We start from the raw sequence: 21,452 nt of genomic DNA, 5'->3' as shown, positions 1-21,452 counted from the left end.
TTATAATTAATATCGTTTAATAATTTTAATTAATGCGAAAATAATTATTTAAATTACATGTTTATACGATATATTATTATTAAAATATTTAAAAATTTTTAAAAATAATTATTTTAAAAAATATTAATTAAATAACTTTATATAATATAACTTTTTAATTAACCAATTAATTAATTTTATACATATATACATATATATATATATTAAAAATCATTTAAAAAAACTTCGTTTTTAATTATTTTAAATGACTTTAAACCCGATATTTTCGAGGCGGGTTTTACCCGTTTGTTTTGCCATAAACGCCACGTAACGTGTGGTTTATGTTATTTTAATGGCTTAAATTAAATTTGTTAAAAATTAAACTTACGCCCGATTATATTAAAAGCGTTATAAACGCCATAAAACGTTTAACTTATATAATTATATTTATAAATTATAAATATAAATTTTAATAAATTTTAATTTAAAATAATTCGGGCGTTTTTAATTATATTAAAATAAGTTTTTTTAAAAATTAAATCTTATATTTATAATAATTTAAAAATTAATAATAATGTTAAAAATACTTTTTTATTTTATAACTTAAAATTATTATAATATTTTTTTTACCTTTTTATTTTTTTTTTTATATTTATATAACATTACGTTATAATATTATAAACTTTAATGTTTAAAACAACGTTTAAAAACACGTAATAACATTAAAAATATTATATTAACATTTATATTTACGTATTTACACTTATAACCACGTTTAAAATATTTTTTATTTTTATAATTTAAAACTTTTAATTTAATTTTTTAAATTTTTTTAATATTTTACATATTTATATAATATTATGTTATAATATTATAAATTTTAACATTATATATTTTTAAAAATATTACAATTAATATTATAATTAATATTACAATTAATATTACAATTAATTATTATTTTAAAACATTTAAAACGTTTAAAACGCATATATTTAAACGTTTAAAAAATCAAACAAATACATATATTTATTAATAATAAAATTAATAAATATTTTAAATTAATTAAAATTTATTTTAAACATATTAATATTATTATTTTTAATATTATTTTTAATATTAAATAATTTAATATAATAAAAATTATTTAAATTACTTTAAATTAAAAATGCGAAATTTATAAAGGAAAATAAATTAAAAATATAATTAGTTAAAAAAAAATGTAACGGGAAAGGTATAACAAAGTTTACGTCATTAATTTAAGTTTATTAAAATAAAGTTTATGTGTTTATACTTGTAAATCATAAGTAAAATATTTAAAAATATTTGGTTTAAAGTTATACGGTATTATATAAATTTTTAACGCTTTTATTAATGATAAAAAAATCAAATATTATATTTATAATGATTTAATATATTATAATAACGTATAAAATAACTTTAATTTTAATGATTTAAAGTTTATAATATGTTTTTTTTAATTTTTAATTTTTTTTATATATTTATATAATATTACGTTTTTATATATTAAGTTTTAACGTTTAAAAATTTTTAACGTTTTAATTATATTAAATTTTAAAGTATTTAAATATAATAATTTAATATTTTATAATTACATATAAAATCTTTTTTTTTTAATAATTTTAAGTTAATAATATTATTATTTAAACTTTTTAGTTTTTTTTATTAAGTTTTAACGTTTATTACGGTTATTATTACGGTTATTATTACGGTTAATGTTATAACCGATATTATAACCGTTATTATAATTAATGCGTTATAATTATTATAACCATTTTAATATTTTAAAAGATTTAAAACGCGTGGATTTAATTAATAAATTTAATAATAAAATTAATAATTATTATATAATTAATTATTATTTATTATAAATACGCGTTAATATTATTATTTTAATAATATTATTAATATTATTATTTTAAAACGTTAAACGTATAATTTTAATATATAAAGTTTTAAAATTACTTTAAATTATAAATTCGATATTATTTTAAAAAGTTGTTTCGGGTTTTAATTGGTTAAAAAGTAATATGGTTAAAAAAAGTATAACTTTATAAACAATATCAAATTTATAGTTTAAATTTATTAAAATAAATTTTTAACTTTTTTATTTTAAAATAATTATATATAACCGTATAATCTTTTATTAATATATATAATTAAATAAAAATAATACGTAAAAATAAATAAACATTATATTTTAAATTAAATTAAAAGTTATAATAAAAATATAATGTAAAAAAAAAAAATAAAAAAATAAAAATAAAAATAAAAATATTATTAAACGGATTATATATTTTAAAAATACAAGTGTATAATAGTAAATTTATATGGTAAAAAAAATATTTAACGATATATAATAAAAAGTTTATTTTTTTATTATTATTTTATATTATTACATATAAATTTATATGTAAAGTTATTTATTAAACATATTTAATTAAACCATTTATTTAACGTTACGTTATTATTTATTTATTTATTTATATAAAATACGTAAATATATTACGTAATACTTTTTAAAACGATTATTTTTAAAAAACTTTAAATATTTTAATAATAATATATTTTATAAATATATAATTTAAATAATTATTTTCGCATTAATTAAAATTATTAAATAATATTAATTATAATATTATAATTATTAAAATTATAAAATTATTTAAATGTATAAATGTAATAATTAAAAATTAAATTAATAATTAATAATTAAATTTTTTAATTTAATTAATTAATTTTTTACATTATATTAATTAAGTTAATATTTCTATAACAATAAACCGTAATAAAGCTTGGAAATATACATTTAATATTTTTTAAATTGTGGCAAGTGACCTTTTACCAATTTTAATTTAATGTATAATTATTTTTTTTATTTTGGCATAGTACCTTGTCTGGTCAACCGTACTTGCGGCAACCTATCTTATCTACCCGCAACTAAAATATCGCCCAACCCAATCAATGCAGCCGTCGGGTAGTGCAAGATTTGTGTGTTTGCCTACTTCATCTTGGATGAAAGTGAAAGTTATATAGACTACATCGAATATCAGTTAAGAGCCTCATCCACGAGGGATTAATCATACCTTTTATAATTGGACCTTAAGCCGACAGTAATGTCATAATATATTTACCGGAAAGTATCGTGATGGTGTTATGATAACCAAGTCCCGATGCTGTCCTATGATCTATCCATACCTGCGGTAGTTGTGATAGTTATGTGCGATATATTAGATCTACACATCTTCAGCATCAAGCATAATTTATTTCATGCTTCGTAATATCAGCTCATTCTCCTAGGTGTCCCGTCGTAAGACGCCTTTCCCGCGATTGCGTGCGTACCTGGTTACCACCCTACAACCTTGCTGCATTCACGCAACGTTTCCTTAATGGTGTTTATAGACTTGGCACATATTCTCATTACTCACCGTTGACACCAGGTTTTCTATTATTAAGCTATCGTCCCGTCCTTGGTATGGGATCAATCTTGCTACGGTAACATTGAGAAATGAAAAAAGAAAGGAGCATCGATCTAGAATCTAAGCTGAAGTCTCCTGAGAAGTTCTACTTTATACCACATGCTCGCACAATAACGGCGCACCATGGACATGGTCTACGCAGGTAAGGTCTGTGCCTGCATCAGATCGAGTGTTGCAATCCAACGGGAACCAACAGTATCATCGCTCGATATTAACCTACCTTTTACCGACATCAATACCCCCTGCCCGTCCCTTTTCCCGGACCATCCCAGTGCAGGCCCCGTCTTGTCAAGCGTGCTTTTCCAAGGAAATATCCAATAACATTTTAGTATAATTGCGTGGCCTCTCCAGACGGACTATACGTCCCATAGCTTAGGAGATTTTATTCTTAATTTTCCCTTCTGACGGACCGAAAACGACCACTTAGACACTCAGGCTAAAGACCTGGGTCATATCGATATCCCGCAGAATGACTTGCATTACTGCTCATGAAACTTGGGCTCTCTAAGACGTCCTATTGGACGAGTAAAACTTTTATTAGGAGTGACGCGTTCGATGAGTTGAGATGGCACCAGCTTGCCTCCATACAACTCGGCGGAAGGGCTCACTTCGAGTCTAGGCTCGATGAACGCCTAAGATGGTGAAGAGTGGCAAGCTTGAGTTACTTCTTGGGCTTCTTATATAAGAGCTGAAGTCTTGGTTCCTATAGTTAGTTTAGCTATAACACCGTTGAGGGACTGTTCGCTCGTTCTTGTCAGCTCTCTTAGTCGATATGCGGAAGATCTCTTCGTGGGGGCTCGCCCAGTGCCTCTTCTGGGCTTGCGTATCTGGTATAGGAGAGCGGACTGATTGCAATCCCGTTTTCTTAACGACGACGGTCTTCGCTACCAAGACCATCTATACGTCTGCCCCGTCGAATGTGACTAGTAGTACAAAGGTGCCATGGACTAATTCAACTACGACGGCGAGTTCAAGCTCAAGAATTACAAGTAGCTGGGATGTTCCAGTTGGAAATGCTACTACAAGTGTTATTATCCCTTCGACCTCATCGACTATAGTTCTACCTGGAAATACCACTACTGATGTCATTATTACCCCAACTACAGCAACTACAGCAACTACAGCTCCTCCGTTTGGATATAGTACCTCGAGTGCTACTGTCCCCTCAACCACAACACCATCGACCTCGGTTCCGTTTGGAAACACTACTACAAGTATCCCCATCCCCATCCCCTCCACTTCTACTTCAATCTTACCAACCACAACTCCATTTGGGAATACTACTACAAGTGCCACCGCCGTTCCAACTACCGTAGATCCACCAAGCACAACTTCGGCAACCACACCACCGACAGCAACACCTACCCCCCCTTCCGGCGGGCTTCCGCCGTTGCCGCCTGGTCCCTTCAGAGGATTCAAGAATGGCGCCTACTTCACGAATTGGTCAGGAAGCATACCCCTATACCGAACTAAAGTTATAGCTAACGCTCATATCAGGGGCGTCAACTCGGGCTTCCATCCTCAAGAGTTACCGGTCTCTGAGCTTACGCATATCTACTATGCCTTCGCCGATATTGAAGCAGACGGAACAGTAAAGTCTTCAGACCCCGTCGTAGATCTCCAGAAGCGCTACCCAGACGATTCACTCTCGAATCGTACTGCGAACGCTTATGGCGCCGTCAAGCAGCTATACATCCACAAGAAGTGGAACCGTACCCTCAAGGTACTCCTGTCAATAGGCGGATGGAATTTCTCACCAAAATTCGTGACGGCGGCTGCAACAGATGCTGCGAGGTACAAATTTGCGACTTCTGCCGTGAAGCTCGTTACGGACTGGGGTTTCGATGGTATTGATATTGACTGGGAGTACCCCGCCAACGATGTCGAGAAGGATAATTTCGTCAAGCTAGTTCAGGCTTGTAGACAGGCATTCGATAGATACGCACTCCTCCACGGTGTACAGTACCGATTCACCATCAGCGTGGCAAGTCCCGCCAGCCCTCAAAACTACGAAAAACTGGACTTGTTCGCAATGAACAAATACGTAGACTCCTGGTAAGTCCTATACCGCCCCTTTTTACGTAACTCTCAACCTTATTATATATATATATATATATAGTTATAACGTTATAATACTAACAAACAACAGGCATCTAATGGCCTACGACTACTCCGGAAGCTGGGACACCGTCAGCGGGCACCAAGCGAACGTATTCTCCTACGAAAGCAGCGCCGAGTCAAAACGTCTCAGCACCGACGCCGCCGTGCAGCACTACGAAAGCCAAGGCGTCCACCCGCAGAAGATCCTGCTCGGCCTACCCCTCTACGGGCGCGCCTTCGAGGGGACCTCCGGATTAGGGCAGAACTACACGAGTGTGGGCCAGGGCGGCCCGCAGCCCGGGGTATACTACTTTAAGGACCTGCCGAAGCCCGGCGCCAAGGTCGTCTATGACGACGTGGCGAAGGCGACGTACAGCTACGACGCCGCGGCCAAGGAACTGGTTTCGTACGACGATGTCCGGAGCACGACATACAAGGCGCAGTACCTGAAGTGGCGCCGCCTTGGAGGGGCGTTCTTCTGGGAGGCGAGTGGTGATAAGGGCGGTGCGCGGGGATTGGTTAATACGATGTCGAAGCATTTGGATTGGCTTGATGAGACGCCGAATAACCTCCACTACCCGACGAGTCAGTATCGGAATATACGGTGGGGTATGCCTGGGGAGTAGAGTAGATTGGTTATGCCCCCTTCTCTTTTGTGCAGGGACTTGGAATAAGCAAAATTGGATTGGTGCGTCTGGAGTTTATGTAACGCTTATGAATTGGCCTTGAAAGGTGTCTTTTTAAATTGTGGTATATATTGTCTTAATAGATATGATTTTGAGTATACTGGGCATCAATATGTACAGATTAGAGCGGTCTGAGAGATATTGTCGAAGATCACCTCGCTAGATTCCAATAGTTCATGTTGGGGAACACGTCATGTCTCAGCAAATTCATATGCGCCAGTTGATTCCTCAACCTTGACCTCAATCTTGCTCTCCTCGAGCTCCTTACCATCGACTTTGATGCCGGCTCGCATAACATCACCGGGTACGACTGGTCCAACACCTTTCGGTGTGCCGGTGAGGATGATATCGCCCTTCTCAAGAGTCATGACCTTGGAGATGTCGCTTAATAGCCTTGGGATCTGGAAAAGCATGAGCTCGGTATTGTCCGATTGTCGGACATTGTCGTTGACAGTAAGGTAGATATCTATGGAGTGAGGGTTAGGAATTGCCGATTTGGAAATGAGATTGCTGATCGGTAAAAAGGTGTCAAAACCCTTGGCGATTGACCAAGGCAAGCCCTTTTTCTTGGCTTCATTTTGAATGTTTCTTGCCGTCATGTCGATGCTTAGAGCATAGTCTTCGATATTTAGTTAGTTTCATTTAATAATAATAAACTATGAGTTATGAGATTGCAAAAATCTTACGCTCAATAGCGTCGAAAGCGCCCTTCTCATCATCTGCTGCAAGATCTCTCACTTGCTTGCCTAGAACCAAGGCCAATTCAACCTCATAGTGAAGGTCGACACCCTTGGGGCGGATGACGGGACCGGCTCCGGGTAACAGAACCGAGGACGTAGGCTTCAGAAAGAAGAAAGGCTGCTTCGGCCTGGCGGAATTCAATTCGGTGATGTGGTCGCTGCGCGCATGTAATACCTAATGTTAACACGACGCCTCACGCCTCACGCCTCACCCCCGTGCCGCGGGATGATTACATAGTGGGCGCACTCACGCATAATTTCGTCCGATGCAGACGACTTTGCCGGCCTGCTTCAAAGAAGCCACCGACGCCATGCCGCGACGGAAAACATTCATTGTCTTTGATAGGTAATCAGCAATGCACGTTTGCGACGATTTCAGATCCTGCGGGCTTGACTTACATATAGGTAATAGGTATGAAAAAGAACGTGGCTGGCTGGCGGGGGAACGTTCCGGCTGTACTAGATACAAGTGATCCGAAGGTGTGAGCCTTAGGTAGGTATATCACGTCAAGCTGGTTCGGCAACCGTATGCGGAGTCGTTAATGGCGTTTGCGTTGATCCTTCGGGGTCCAAACTCCTCCAAACGTTACCTACAGGCTACCGATCTTCGGCTCTGACGAGCTTCGTGTTGCTGTTAGCGGGATTAATTAAAGCCCTGGCAGCATGGAATTTGCGAGTACATTGTAGTGTACATTATATACTAGGTACCTGTGTACCATACCATACCCTTAGTACAGGCTCCACTATCCAAAAACGCTACCTTTCTCTCGGTACGGATATCTTGGCGGTAGGTACTATGTAGGTATGTAGGTAATTCGTAACTTTGCACATCTTATTACTTTACGATATCACTGGGGGTGGACTTTTACAGCGTGGGGGGAGTCACTGTAGGACTTCTGGACCCGGCTAGTCCGACGTCCAGACCTGGGGAAAGCGTACCCCACAATAACTCTACTGCGTAAATAATTTATTATTCTCTCACCTTCTCCATGTCCCCTGCAAAAGTCCCTTAGCCCACCTTGATTATTGATATCGTCACAAGACCAATCTCCTTTTTCATGCCTGCCACATTTATAACTTTGTCTGCGTAATCTAAGTTCGACGAAGTCGCAAGCTCACTCTTCTCCGGATTCGAATCTCAATTTAGACGCCACCTAGCAAAATATTATCAATTTTGAAGGATCTTTATTGTACGCGACAGTATGGAAGCTCTTCAGCTGGCACAGATGCTAGCAGATCTCAATGATCTCCAAGCTGCCGTATGTATTTCTTTTCGTCGCATTTTCCCCAACTACACTTTGACGAGAATATACCTCGCTAACCCAACATGCCTTACAGCAAGATCAATCAGCGGCGAAAAAATTGGTGAGCGTCAACCGAACGCTCGACCGTAAGGAACACCTACAGCAACAGCCAAGAAGCGTCTCCGAAGGCAGGGTGACATCCCCAGCTAGTCGCATGACGGACAAGTTTGGCCGTCGCATGCTCACACCACCATTGACGAGAACTAATTCGGCATCGCCATCTATACCTGGTAGTCCTCTTGGAGGAGAGGTATGTTTTTCTAAAGTCGCCCTTTGTTTGTCGCGGTAGCACAAATGCTGATTAATTATATAGCGACCGGACGCCGATATTGATAGAGCTTCTACACTGCTTTCCTTGTACGAAATCCGCGCCAAATTGAGGGAGCAAGATAACATCGGCTTAATCAAGGCGCGCGAGAAGATCAATGCTCTCGCCGCGAAACAGCAGACCCAGGTGGCCGCTGAACACAAGTACGACCGAAAAGAAATCAACCGGCTAAGCTACCCAAAGTGAACACGACACAGCGAGGCTGAATACCCCCCAAATTTAAAATGACCAATTACATTATGATCATCAATCATTGGCGTTACAAAGGATCGAGCGGACGATGGGAAGCGGACAAGAAAACACAGACGAGCGAGGGTGCTCCTGGGATAAAACGGCGTATGAACTGGCTAAACACTACAGAGTTGTGTGCATTAACGATTTGCTACTGGCCCGGCTACTATGATTCGGAATATGACTACGGTTATGGGTGGATTTTGATTGATGGGTTTTAATGCTAATAACGGTAAAATGGCACGGAATATATGATCTATCGCTCTACGGCGTTTCTCTAAATCTATCACGATGCTGCCTTGTTTTATTCTACGTGTTCGCCGATGACCCTAAAGACATCGGACTTAAGAGAGTATACCAATTCCTTAGAATAGGGGTGACTTCAATAGTTGATGAGGTGAGCCTTTTTATCAAGCGGGCAGTAGGATTAACTGTATATCATGAAAATCAATGTCCGTTCTTTGGAAATGATGATGATATGTTAGGATGATCTCAGTTGATCATGACAAGTCGCTCATCTGCGTCATAGGAGTGAAGACTTGGCTATTTTTGGCGCTGGTGGGTTACAGCTTTAATACACTACTATTACCAGATTACATAGTAGGTAGTACAACAACTAATATCGATCTTGATTCTCGCTTCTCGGGTCCTGCTATTTTAGTTGTTGATAAGAAACTCGCTTCCGAGATAAAAGGAGCCAATAAGTGTGTCTGTATTAAAACTCAAGTACCGACATGTACGTATTTGCGCTTCTAGAAAAAAAGGTTAAATTGGCCAATTAGCTTTAGGGTAAAGGACCGTTGAGGCAGGTGGGTGGGTGCTGGATTAAGGGTTTTTAATGGCTTATATGCACTAAGGCTATAGCTATAACGGGTGTTAAGATACCCATGACGAGCGTTCGAAAAATACAGGTTTAAGCAAGTTACGTACTTGTATACCTTAGAGGAATGTATTAAGGGTTATATACATAGAAAAGTTAAAATACACTGGTTTTTTGTTACATCTTATGTAGTTTACATAGAGTTTTAAAACAAGTAGTTATAAGTATTTGAATAGTTATAACTTAGTGCAACCTTTGGGCACTTATTGATATTGCCAGGAATTTAGCTGCTAGAGAGTGGAATGATATTAGTATTTTTAGGCGAGCATCTACAGGTCTCACAACGTTTCGAATTGTTACTGGCAGCTGTCCGCAGCCGAGAAAGCTGTTAGCGCGTAAATTGATAGTTAGCACTGCTAGGCCTAAGCACTGCACTGCCGCGCAGGCTTTCAAATCCCTTGACCCGATCAGTGAAACGCTAGAGCCAAGACCAGCCATACGGCGTTTTCCCCAGACGTCATTTTTTAGTCCTGCATTCAATTCTTCCATCTTTATTTCCCGTACTAACACCTGAACAGAAGACGCTTCGCAAATAGACGCCTCGCAAATAGACGCCTCGCAGTTGCAGCCACCAGCAGCGCACCATGGCAAGCAGCGTAGACGCGAAGCTCTTACGAGCGACAAAGTTCCCTCCCGAATTCAATCAGAAGGTTGACATGCAAAAGGTCAATCTCCAGGTCATGAAGAAGTTCGTCTCCCAAACCACGCGTACTTGAGCAACCCAACAGCTAACCATGATTTTATCAGATGGATCGCCAGCAAGATATCCGAGATATTAGGATCCGAAGATGATGTCGTCACTGAGCTGTGCTTTAACTTAATCGAAGGTTCCCGATATGTAGGTGCACTTATGCTGCAAGGCTAGCATCGTTGACCTTGCTGACATTGGATACCGTAGCCTGATATTAAATCCATGCAAATCCAGCTTACCGGATTCCTCGATAAAGATACCGCACCCTTCTGTAAAGATCTTTGGAACCTCTGCTTGAGCGCCCAGTCCAGCCCCCAGGGCGTCCCCAAGGAGCTTCTGGAAGCAAAGAAGCTAGAACTCATTCAGGAGAAGGTACTATTTTTATCCCATACTCAGTAAATTTAGGGTGTACTAACTGTTATTAGATCGATGCAGACAAGGCTGCTGAAGAATCACGAATTCGACGGGAGACCCAGGAGCGTCGCGACCGTGAGTTATCAGATGTACGAGATCGAGAGCGACGCGACCGTGGTTTTCGTGGTGGGCGGGGCGATAATTGGCGTGGTGGAAGACGTGGTGGTGGTGATCGAGCCTTTGGCGGTGGTCGCGGTAGAGGCTTTGGCCGAGGCGGTGACCGATCCCCCTCACCACCGCGACGAGAGCGGGACTCATATCATAACAATCGTGATCGTTATGTACCCCCAAGCCGCCGTGGAAGCAGGCAAGAGGTTCGACGTGGACGCTCCGTATCCCGTTCCGCGAGTCCCGAGTCCAGAGGCTCTGTGTCTCGTTCCCGATCATCTAGCACGACTAGCGGACGTAGCCGGCGAGTTAGTCACCGATCACCTACCCCACCTCGTCACCGTTCTAGGGGGCGTCGATCGCCACCTCGCCATAGAGCTTCAGGAAAGCGAGATCGGTCTACAGGGCGAACGAGAGGTTATAGACCCCGTAGAGACGGTCGCAGAAGAAACACATCTTCGCCGGCAAGCGCCAGTAGATCCGGTGGTAGTCGATCTCGCTCGCCAGCACCTAAGAGGCGTAGATACTCGGACTCGCTTAGTCGCTCGAGGTCTCCCCCACGCCGCGACAGTCGACGGCTAAGTCGTTCTCGCTCATCCTCCTACTCGCGATCACGCAGTCGCAGCCCGAGACGAAGACCGGTCCGGGAACTTATCAGCCGTAGTCCCTCACCTAGCCACCGTGGGAGGCTAAGGCGAACCCTAACGCGAAGTCCAAGCAAATCAGGGTCTGATGATGAGACTAGGCGACCACGGCGGAGAAGCCCACGAAGAAACGGACAGGATAGCAAAGCTAGAGACATCCCTTCGAGAAGGCGGAAAGACTCTGCCGATTCCCCTCGCACCCGTAACAGATCAGCTGATGTTTCGGAAGATGAAGACAAACCCAGATCCCCTAGACACCGCGCGGCCTCGACAGCCGATGAGGTTCGTCCTTCTCCTTAGGGAGTTCGTATCACATTATACATTTAGACCGAGAACTGACTCTCGTATTCTTCAGACCAAGTCCCCAGTACAGCAGGCCAATGAGCTACGAGAAAAGCTTCTGAAGGAGCGCATAAAGAAGATGAGAAGCACCTCAAGTAGAGATAACGTCAAGGGGTCAGGCTAATCTTCTCAGACTCGCAGGATTTGCAGACTCGGTCATCTTAAGAGACTTGATAACCCGTGGATGTTGGGTTCAGCTGTTTTTTATTTTCGTAATTGGCTTTCGAGGTTAGTCACAAAAATGCTTTGCGTTTGAGCTCATGAAGTACGGCTATCATGTAGCAGATAGATGATCAGACAATAGACTTGCTACCAAACCCCGATTTAGATTCCGTGCATACCATTATCTCCGCTATTAAGAGGGCAGCATTATATCCTAGTCTGGTTCGTTGATTTGGCGGTGGTATATTTAAACATTGCTAATGTAATAGTTGCAGACTTTGTTATCATATTGGCTTCCAGGTAAGTTGGATGGAATAAATACCCAACACAAGTTGACATATAAGTTGCTACATAAACTCGGTAAGTTATCTCTACTGTCGTATGGGATAGCGTAGGGGAAAATATAAGTCTCTAAGCCAAGGGAAGTATATTAAGAGCAGAAATCTCGAAAGCAATCACCTTTTCCCTGCTTCGTACGTATACCAACATGACCACATCAAGAAATACTTTACGAATAAATAACTACACGAGACATCTTGTTACTACATATCAAATGTATTTAACCCGTATGTTATTAGTTATTAGATTATAAAAAACAATATGTTACAGAATCTATTTTCAATTATCATTCTAAGATGATAAGTTCTCTGATATGTATAGCTTGTTACCTGTGCTATGCACATGGTGTTTGGGTACAAGATACTTAGGTACCTCGATAAGTGTAATAGTGGGGACATATGTGCCAATGCAGGCTGCAGCCCCGGATGTCCACTAGCCTAACTAGGTAAGGATGATAGACTAGTGACGCAGTGGTCCGTTGCTAACCTAAACAAAAAGGAGTTAAACTCTTATGGGAATAGTCTATAACCAAGTGGGGAGGCTGAGTGCTCAGGCCAATACGCGTTCTCGAATGACAGAAGATTAAAGATCCAAAGTTCAACCTTTTGTAACTCAACCCTCTCCATTTCAACGGCGTCGCCAACCCAAGATCGCAATGACCGAAAATGTCCAACCCGGTACCGGCGGAGCTGTCAATGGCGACCGGCAGGCCGCCCTCGCGGAGTACAACAAGCAGCGGCAGAATCTCAAGGAGCTTCTAGGTAAGCGGAAACAGCAAGAGCGCCAGCTGGTGAGTCGCTTTGGGTTTACCGGCACTGTTTGAGGGGGGACGGTGGCTAAAGTTGGTATGACAGGCACAACTAGAGCAGAGTATCGTCGATCTCGAGGCCAAATACTTAAGCAATACCCGCTTCGGTAACATCGTCAAGGGCTTCGATAATTACATCAAGGGGACTAGTTCTGCTGCTCAGCGCAAGCAAGGAGAGCTGAAGGACGAGGATTATATCTGGTCGCGATCTTCGATTTCCTACAATAGCCTTCACGTACGTCTTTGCCATCTCTCGCGCGCCTACTTCCGTCCCACTTACGCTTCGATCTAATTCATTCTAACATTCTTACGTCCTTCTAGCCCGATAATACCGAAGCCCCCTCCGCAACGTCAACACCAGCCGCGCCGACCCCCGTCTCTACAACATTTGCAAACAGGGAGAAGGACAGTGGATCGAACCAGCCGACGCCTACGTCCGCGACCGCGACCGAGAAGGGCTCTGGAAAAGCTGGTAAGACCGGCAAGAAGAGAACCCAGAAGAAGGACAAGGATGCGGATGTAGAGGACAGCGAGACCGACTCCCGCGAAGCTAAGAAAGTCCGGACACACTTTGGCGCCTCACGAAAATGATGTCTGTGCCCTTCCGTTGCGGCATAGGTGTGTTGCAAGATTAACATGTTTGGCATTGAACATTATCTAGTGTGGTTTCGGCGTTCATGAGGGATAGGCATAAGGCTAGTTTGACGGCGTTGGTTTATTAGGAAGCACGTTTATTGGGAATGTAGCAAAAAACATGTTCACGCGCTTTTTTAAGAGATGGGATTTACGGTTCGCGCCGTTATATTTTCCGTCTTCCGTCGAGATACCCGACAGTGTCTAGGTTTGCGAATAGTAGACCGAGGTTGAATTTACGTCGAGACAATGGTATGATGTTGATATTAGTGTCTCTGTGTATAGTTGCGAAGATACAGACTTGTAGAAGTAGACTTGTTTATAACCCAAAGAGAAAATAGACCTGAATAACAAGACTTAAAGACGGTTTATGAATCACGCAATACTATGCAATACTATGCAATACTATGCAATACTATGCAATACTATGCAATTAAAGAGTACTCGTTCCTACGTGCGGGGGAAGGTCGAAAGTCGAACAAATAATTATTATTATTAGTTTGGGTATCTCCATAACTAAGGCTAAGGTCCTACCCACTAACACTTTGTAAGTGCCAATCATAACAAACACCTTGATGAACCAGAGCCCAAGTACGAAATACATATTGTGATGATTTGTCGAATGTCTTGTGCTTGAAAGTAACTTTAACTTATTCCACCTGCAGCTTGCAGGTTTTTATATATTGAAATAATCCCCCGCTCTAAGTCATCGTCCGAGACTCTCATCCAAGATGACGGTTATGGCTACCAAATTCACCCCTGAGGTGCTTCTCTCTGCCCCTCGTCGTAGTTCCGCCGTGCCTAACAGCACCGGCACCCTCGCTCTATTTGCTGGTATATCCCTAACTACCTAACTACACAAGTCCTAATCATACAATAGAGTTAATACATTCTTAGTCTCTCAATACTCTTTCGAGACTCACTCCAAGGACTATGCCATCAAGGTCTTAGATATCAAATCTCACCAGTCGACTCAGTTATTTGACAACTCGACTTTAACCGAGCCGACATGGATTTCCGAGACTGAATTCATTTTCATAAAGAATGATGACAACAAGACGTCTCTCCTTGTAGCAGATGCAACTCAGCCCGGTTCAGAGTAAATATTCATTCTTATATAAGTCTCTATAGTTACTAGTAATACTATACTCACAAGTGCACTTAGACCATATGAGGTTGCCATCTTCAACACCTCGATATCTAATATCAAGGCGAAGGATATCGGTAACGGTACAGTAGCATTCGCCGCCACGGCTCCCACTACATCATCAGGAAAGCTATTGAACTCGGAAGATGAGAAGAAGCCCCTATCATCAGGCAAAGTTTATACCAGTCTATTTGTACGACACTGGGACTCGTACGTCTCTAAACACAGGCAGGGGCTCTTCTACGGAGCACTGAAGAAAGAGGGAAAATACTGGAGCTTACGGGGTCGAAACCTAATAAATGCTCTAGCAGGCACAAAGCTTGAGTGTCCGGTACCGCCTTTCGGAGATTCCAGCGATTATGATATCGGCAAGGAGGGAATAGTCTTCGTGTCTAAGGACCCGGAGTTGAATCCTGCGTTGTGGACTAAGACCGACCTCTACTACGTACCGCTCAAGACTTTCACCGAGGCAAACCCCCCTCGACCCCAAGTCGTTAAGACAGGAGCGCTACAAGGCTACGCGGGTGTTCCGGTGTTCTCGCACGATGGTACCAAAGTAGTATTCAAGCGTATGAGGAATCGACAGTACGAGTCTGACAAGTGGCGTCTATTACTGATCCCCGACATCAAAGACCTAAGCAACGTGCAGGAGTTTTACAAGACGGAAGACGGCGAGGGTGGCTGGGACCTACGACCGGAAGGCATTGTATGGAGCAACGACGACAAGGAGCTCTACGTGACAGCCGAAAAAGAGGGCCGACAGATCCTATTCAAACTCCCTTCGAGCCCCCTCGAGGCCAAGGAGCTACCGCAACCCTTGACCAAGGACGGGGCAGTAACCGACTTCCACAACCTATCCCAGAGCGACGGAAGTCTCTTCCTCACATCCAACTCGCTCATCGACAACTCCTCCTACTCCATCATCGACCCCGAGTCCAAAGACCTAGGCCTCATCTCATCGAGCTCCAAGGAAGGGAAATCGTTCGGCCTGACGAAGAGCCAAGTCGACGAGTTCTGGTTTAAGGGCGCGGGCGACTACCAGGTCCACGCCTTGGTCGTGAAGCCGTCCAACTTCGACCCTAGCAAGAAGTACCCGTTGGCGTTCCTTATCCACGGAGGACCGCAGGGCGCTTGGGGACAGAGCTGGAGCACGAGGTGGAATCCTGCCGTGTTCGCGGAGCAGGGCTACGTTGCCGTTATGCCGAATCCGACGGGCAGTACTGGGTACGGACAGAAGTTCACTGATGGGATTACGCAGGATTGGGGTGGACGGCCGTATAACGATCGTGAGTACAAGTTTCCAACTTCATACAGAAGTCGTCTTAGATATGTCTACCTTGGAGAACATGCAACTAACTAAGGACGCTGGCTATAGTGGTAAACTGCTTCGAGCACATCTCTGATAACATCCCGTACATCGACACGAACAACGCCGTAGCCCTAGGCGCCTCATACGGCGGGTACATGATCAGTAAGCCCCCCCCCAAATCTTCTTTTTCTCACAATACTAACCTCCCTCCCTCCCTCCAACCCAGATTGGATCCAAGGCCACCCCCTAGGCCGAAAATTCAAAGCCCTAGTATGCCACGACGGCATCTTCAGCACCATGAGCAACTGGTCGACAGAAGAGCTCTTCTTCCCATCCCACGACTTCGGCGGCACCCTCTGGGAGAACCGCGACGGCTACGCCCGCTGGGACCCCGCTGCGTCCGCGGCGAACTGGGCTACCCCCCAGCTCGTCATACACTCGGAGCTCGATTACCGGTTGCCGATTTCGGAGGGGCTGGCTGCTTTTAATAGTGCGTGTTAACTCTTTACTACCTTACGAAGGAGGGTTGGGAGGATGTATTAGTAAAGTATGCTAACGTACATAATTGTGTGAATAGCCCTCCAGACACGCGGCGTGCCGAGTCGGATTTTGATATTCCCTGATGAGAACCACGTAAGTCTTTTCCCCTGGGCACTTATAATCGGGATACTATATAGTATATACATCCCACGTAACAAAGCGATTACTAACTACTGCTGTAAACCAGTGGGTGTTGAAACCCGAGAACTCGCTTGTCTGGCATAAGGAAGTCCTGGGTTGGATTAACAAGTGGACTGGCCTGGACACTACAGGGCTGGCTAGTGACACGGAGGATCTCGGTATCTGATGAGTTATTTTGGCACGTATCATTGTATCATGATAAAATTGGTAATCCGATAGAGCAAAATAGCTAAGTAGTAAGAAACAAAATTGTGCAAATGTTTTTTTCTATCATGGGCATCTAACTCCTAGGGCGATTATCTAGTAGCTAACTAACGACAGTGAGGGGTTTTTAAATGACTATAAGATCTATGATCGACCGAATAGCACAGCTACATCTGGATAAGCTTATAGCAAATCTTGACTACATCGCCGCAGTTCTGGACCTTTTACTCGACACAGACGTGCCAAACCCCCTACTCAGCCTCTAGGAGGCCAAACAACTCCTTTCCATTAATTCTACGCATTATGATCTTGACATGGTCCCAACGCAACTTACTAATATCAACGAAAATCATCACAGCCATCTTATTACTCGTCTCCGCGCGCTGAAGTGGTTCAACTAGGTCGGGGTATTCCTGCTGCAGTTTCATCTGGATATACCAGGCGGCCTTGCGGTCTATCTTTTTGAGATACTGTCTGATGAATTTGGTCTCGCTCTTCGGGCGCTTGATGCGGTATGAGTTGCTAAAGTGGTTGTACTGCTCGAGCATCTGGACCGCTTTTAGGGGTGGTTGTGGTCCTGATGACGGGGGGTTGGAGAGATGGTTGAAACTGGCTTCGTTTACGGCTCCTTGTAGGAAGGATTCTTAGATAGTCAGGTTAGCGGCTAGACAGATACCTCTATAGTGAGTTCTTACCAGACGATACCGCTTGGGAATTCGCTTCGTGGAGCTTCTCGAGAAACTGGAAGAAGTCCTCCTGTTTAGGAACGAAAGTGTCCAGAAAGTTACGGACCCGGCCTTGATTGCTGATAGCCTCTGCCAACGCCTCCTTTTCCTCGAGGGTGAGCGTAGAGACTTTGTCGATCTTGTCGTACATGGATTTCACCATGGGTTCTAGGCGAGCTAGAGTGTCGTTCAGTGTAGCGATATCCTGAGGCTTAGGTAGCTTTGAACGAAAATCCTCAAGGGCACTCTCGACGGTGGATAGTTGCTCTTGATGGCGATCAATCTGTTTGTTCAAAGTCTTGATGTCCTTCCCAAACCTGGCATTGTCCGCGGTCAATTTAAAATATTCGTCACTAACCTTTGTGCGGAGGCTCTCAAGGCTGTCTTTAGTATTCTGAGTAGTCGCATCTGCTTCAGATATAAGTGAACGAAGTCCTTCTTTATCCTTTCGAAGTTCGTCTAGTTGCTTTTCGATGCCTTCATTACGACCACCTTCTGCGACATTGGCTTCCTGGAGCTTGCAGAACCTTTCTTCGACCAATTCTAATTGCCTCTTAGCTTCGTAGACTTCCTTTACTGTAAGTGCTTGTAGAAGTCTCAAGGCGTTCAATTGGTTTCCGGGCTGCTGAAGCTTATCCTCGAGCCTAGCAATACTGACAAGCTTCTGCGTTTCTTCTTCGGTACGCATATTGTTGTGGTATGAGATCGATACAGGGTGTACTATAGAAGAGCAATCTGAAAGGCTATGTATTGGTAAGACAGTCGTAATGAGTAAGATAACCTGCAAACCTTGGACCGCTATGGTAGGGCGTCCTGGTCAGCTATGCAAGTGCAGCTACACCCACTGCTACTAGAAAACGATAGTAGTTCCGAGGTGGAATACACATGTGAGGTCTTATAGTAGAATCTGAGTGCGTCATTGGCATTCTGGATGAATGATCACAGCATGAGTAATTATATGACTAAGAGCGTTGAAAGAAATAAGAGAATAAGAGATTGGAAGGAAATAGGAAAGTTTGTGTCGGTTTAACCAAGGAAGGGTCTTAGCTAATGGTTGTGGTTTCTAGGAAAGCACGTTATATAAACCTCATTGCCTCCTCCTTCCTCGAATATTAACCACACTCGGCAATACACTTATCGACATATGTACTTACCTATAAACGCAGATAATTAAGAAATTTATGTAGATAATCGTCTTGATAATGAGTTAACTACAAGCTTAATATGTCAAGGTAGGTAGGGGGTAATACGAAACCCTACTCTCAATCTACTCTCAATCAACGACTCGACAGGTTCACGACATCTATTGCAAAACAGTTTAACTGGCAAATTCAGAACGTTTATTTAGGAAAGCATCAGCGACCTAGGTACATAACAACGCGGAAATAAGCAATAGCCTGGTCCATGACAGCCTCCCACCGTCAGGCAATATGCATTACCAGTATTAGGTGCTAGATGCCTAGCCGCAAATGCCTAGATGCTTCTTTTCCCTCCTGTACCGACCACGGCTCATCCCTGAGACGTGCTAATAGAAAAATGAAAGATGCTAGATGAGAGCATCATCGCCACCCCACCCATGTATTCTACGGGACCTCTTGGTCAACCCTCGAACCGCGCATCATTCTGTCTCCACCCTGAATGTTAGACAGACTAGCCTTGTTGAGTATGAATAAGAATACGTTGCTTAGATGAGGTCGGCCACGTTCATCGGCATCTCCTCGATCTGGGTGCTGTAGAACTGCTCGATCTCACGCATCATTCGGACGTCCTCAGCGGTAACGAAGTTGATGGCAACACCCTTTCGGCCGAATCGACCACCACGACCGATACGGTGGATGTAGTTCTCACGGTTAGCAGGCAGATCGTAGTTGATGACTAGAGACACCTGCTGGACGTCGATACCACGGGCCAAAAGATCAGTGGCGATCAGAACACGAGAAGAACCGGATCGGAACTCCTTCATAATTAGGTCACGCTGGGCCTGGTCCATGTCACCGTGCATAGCTGACACAGTGAAGTCACGGGCAGTGAGCTTATCAGTAAGCCAGTCAACCTTTCTACGGGTGTTACAGAAGATAACGGCCTGCGTGATGGTGACGGTCTCGTAGAGATCGGAGAGAGTGTCGAGCTTCCACTCCTCCTTCTCGACAGCAATGTAGAATTGCTTGATACCCTCAAGGGTAAGCTCGTCCTTCTTGACGAGAATGCGGACGGGGTCTCGCATGAACTTGGTCGTGACCTCAAGGACATCTTGGGGCATGGTGGCGGACAGAAGAACGACCTGGGTGGACTGAGGAAGGAGTTGGAAGATATCGTAGATTTGCTCGGTGAAACCACGCTATACGATAATTATTAGCGTCGTTGGGTAGATAAAGAGGGGAAAACGGCGGTACTCACAGAAAGCATCTCATCAGCCTCGTCAAGAACGAACATCTTCATGCCGTCAGTCTTGAGGAATCGTCGCTGAATCATATCCTGGACACGGCCGGGAGTGCCGACAACGACCTGGGGGCCTTCCTGAAGGGCCTTCATGTCATCACGGACGCTAGTTCCGCCGATACAAGCATGGCACTCAATGCTCATGAAGTCGCCAATAGCGACAACGACCTTCTGGATCTGTTGAGCCAGCTCACGGGTAGGAGCCAGAATGAGCGCCTGGCACTGCTTGACGTTCGGGTCGATCTTCTGGAGAACGGAGATAGAGAAAGTAGCGGTCTTGCCAGTACCAGACTGGGCCTGCGCAATTACATCGTGACCTATCGCGGGAATTGGGTTAATATTTTGCGCATATAATATTAAAGTAGAAATATAGAGGTGGAAACATACCCTTGATGACCGGCATAATCGCGCGCTGCTGAATAGCAGAAGGACGCTCGAATCCATAAGCATAGACACCTTTGAAACATTGTTAGTTCACCGCAAATTTTTTTGTGGTCTCAAAGTTGGCGTTTCTTACCTCGTAGCAACTCGGGCTTGAGGTTCATCTCATCGAAGGAGTCGACAGTCTCGTCATAGTTAGACTCGATCTGGGATTGCTCGATATCCTCGAGCCCCTTGTCGGTAGCCATGATTGTAGATGTATCGACGCGACTTCTCGAATTCCAAGCACAGCTTAGAATTCAAGAGTTGGTTGGGAGCGACGATCTTGGTGGGGTCAAGTAAGAAATGGGCGCACGAACTTTGCACTTTGGCAAGTCGTCCCTCGTAGAAATTAAATACGTAAAAAGAAGTGGACGTGAATGCTCTCGTTAATAGAGAGCGATAAAGTCCAGCTGCTGATATTTCTTTTCGTTGTGGTTGTTGATTTAATCTGTGACGATTTGGAAAAATCGAAGGTGGGAGGAAAAGCCCAAGATCAATGAGGTAGATGTAAAGAGGTAAGTAAAAAAAAATTTGAGTGGGGGTAAACGTCGGCCAAACCCTGATGCGGGGCTCTAGCTCGGAATGGTTACCTTGGAAGGTTCTACGTAGCGGCAAGCGGCGTGATTTCCCAGACTTTT

General features: G+C 42.8%; 8 protein-coding genes across 8 annotated transcripts; 5 read left to right on the top strand and 3 right to left on the bottom strand.

Annotated features, from left to right (window-relative positions):
• Nucleotides 1-4,248: 4,248 nt before the first annotated feature.
• On the top strand, nucleotides 4,249-6,202 carry F4817DRAFT_357244 (glycoside hydrolase family 18 protein; the record flags this gene model as incomplete). The annotated part of the gene is made up of 2 exons (XM_049305893.1): nucleotides 4,249-5,531; nucleotides 5,626-6,202. The coding sequence occupies 2 exons, from the start codon at nucleotides 4,249-4,251 to the stop codon at nucleotides 6,200-6,202; spliced, it is 1,860 nt and encodes a 619-aa protein (XP_049161588.1).
• Nucleotides 6,203-6,284: 82 nt separating this feature from the next.
• On the bottom strand, nucleotides 6,285-7,396 carry F4817DRAFT_17039 (uncharacterized protein). Its single transcript, XM_049298200.1, has 3 exons — nucleotides 7,254-7,396; nucleotides 6,949-7,160; nucleotides 6,285-6,881 (listed from the first exon to the last, which is right to left on the bottom strand). Exons 1-3 carry the CDS (start codon nucleotides 7,334-7,336, stop codon nucleotides 6,454-6,456), a joined length of 723 nt encoding a protein of 240 aa, XP_049161587.1. The 5' UTR covers nucleotides 7,337-7,396; the 3' UTR covers nucleotides 6,285-6,453.
• An 808-nt stretch (nucleotides 7,397-8,204) lies between these two features.
• F4817DRAFT_313575 (uncharacterized protein) lies at nucleotides 8,205-8,820 on the top strand (the record flags this gene model as incomplete). Its single annotated transcript, XM_049300264.1, has 3 exons — nucleotides 8,205-8,261; nucleotides 8,341-8,556; nucleotides 8,620-8,820. The coding sequence occupies 3 exons, from the start codon at nucleotides 8,205-8,207 to the stop codon at nucleotides 8,818-8,820; spliced, it is 474 nt and encodes a 157-aa protein (XP_049161586.1).
• A 1,355-nt stretch (nucleotides 8,821-10,175) lies between these two features.
• Nucleotides 10,176-12,719, top strand: F4817DRAFT_330323 (uncharacterized protein). The gene is made up of 5 exons (XM_049302382.1): nucleotides 10,176-10,433; nucleotides 10,493-10,583; nucleotides 10,644-10,808; nucleotides 10,862-11,884; nucleotides 11,958-12,719. The coding sequence occupies exons 1-5, from the start codon at nucleotides 10,330-10,332 to the stop codon at nucleotides 12,066-12,068; spliced, it is 1,494 nt and encodes a 497-aa protein (XP_049161585.1). The 5' UTR covers nucleotides 10,176-10,329; the 3' UTR covers nucleotides 12,069-12,719.
• Nucleotides 12,720-13,020: 301 nt separating this feature from the next.
• Nucleotides 13,021-14,267, top strand: F4817DRAFT_330319 (NuA4-domain-containing protein). The gene is made up of 3 exons (XM_049302381.1): nucleotides 13,021-13,235; nucleotides 13,300-13,488; nucleotides 13,575-14,267. The coding sequence occupies exons 1-3, from the start codon at nucleotides 13,101-13,103 to the stop codon at nucleotides 13,842-13,844; spliced, it is 594 nt and encodes a 197-aa protein (XP_049161584.1). The 5' UTR covers nucleotides 13,021-13,100; the 3' UTR covers nucleotides 13,845-14,267.
• A 151-nt stretch (nucleotides 14,268-14,418) lies between these two features.
• Nucleotides 14,419-17,281, top strand: F4817DRAFT_330317 (dipeptidyl peptidase). Its single transcript, XM_049302380.1, has 7 exons — nucleotides 14,419-14,720; nucleotides 14,784-14,985; nucleotides 15,052-16,319; nucleotides 16,409-16,504; nucleotides 16,569-16,832; nucleotides 16,920-16,975; nucleotides 17,070-17,281. Exons 1-7 carry the CDS (start codon nucleotides 14,618-14,620, stop codon nucleotides 17,187-17,189), a joined length of 2,109 nt encoding a protein of 702 aa, XP_049161583.1. The 5' UTR covers nucleotides 14,419-14,617; the 3' UTR covers nucleotides 17,190-17,281.
• Nucleotides 17,254-19,099, bottom strand: F4817DRAFT_330310 (uncharacterized protein). The gene is made up of 3 exons (XM_049302379.1): nucleotides 18,742-19,099; nucleotides 17,923-18,687; nucleotides 17,254-17,870 (listed from the first exon to the last, which is right to left on the bottom strand). The coding sequence occupies exons 2-3, from the start codon at nucleotides 18,638-18,640 to the stop codon at nucleotides 17,479-17,481; spliced, it is 1,110 nt and encodes a 369-aa protein (XP_049161582.1). The 5' UTR covers nucleotides 18,641-18,687; nucleotides 18,742-19,099; the 3' UTR covers nucleotides 17,254-17,478.
• A 174-nt stretch (nucleotides 19,100-19,273) lies between these two features.
• Nucleotides 19,274-21,288, bottom strand: F4817DRAFT_330309 (ATP-dependent RNA helicase eIF4A). Its single transcript, XM_049302378.1, has 4 exons — nucleotides 20,909-21,288; nucleotides 20,779-20,847; nucleotides 20,350-20,708; nucleotides 19,274-20,290 (listed from the first exon to the last, which is right to left on the bottom strand). Exons 1-4 carry the CDS (start codon nucleotides 21,018-21,020, stop codon nucleotides 19,637-19,639), a joined length of 1,194 nt encoding a protein of 397 aa, XP_049161581.1. The 5' UTR covers nucleotides 21,021-21,288; the 3' UTR covers nucleotides 19,274-19,636.
• Between the last annotated feature and the right edge of the window lie 164 nt (nucleotides 21,289-21,452).

Source organism: Daldinia loculata (genome assembly GCF_022478755.1).
Source record: "Daldinia loculata strain CBS 113971 unplaced genomic scaffold F4817scaffold_10, whole genome shotgun sequence".
In the NCBI taxonomy this organism is placed as follows: domain Eukaryota; kingdom Fungi; phylum Ascomycota; class Sordariomycetes; order Xylariales; family Hypoxylaceae; genus Daldinia; species Daldinia loculata.
Note: the sequence above shows the minus strand (reverse complement) of the source record. Positions and strands in the feature narration are given on the sequence as shown.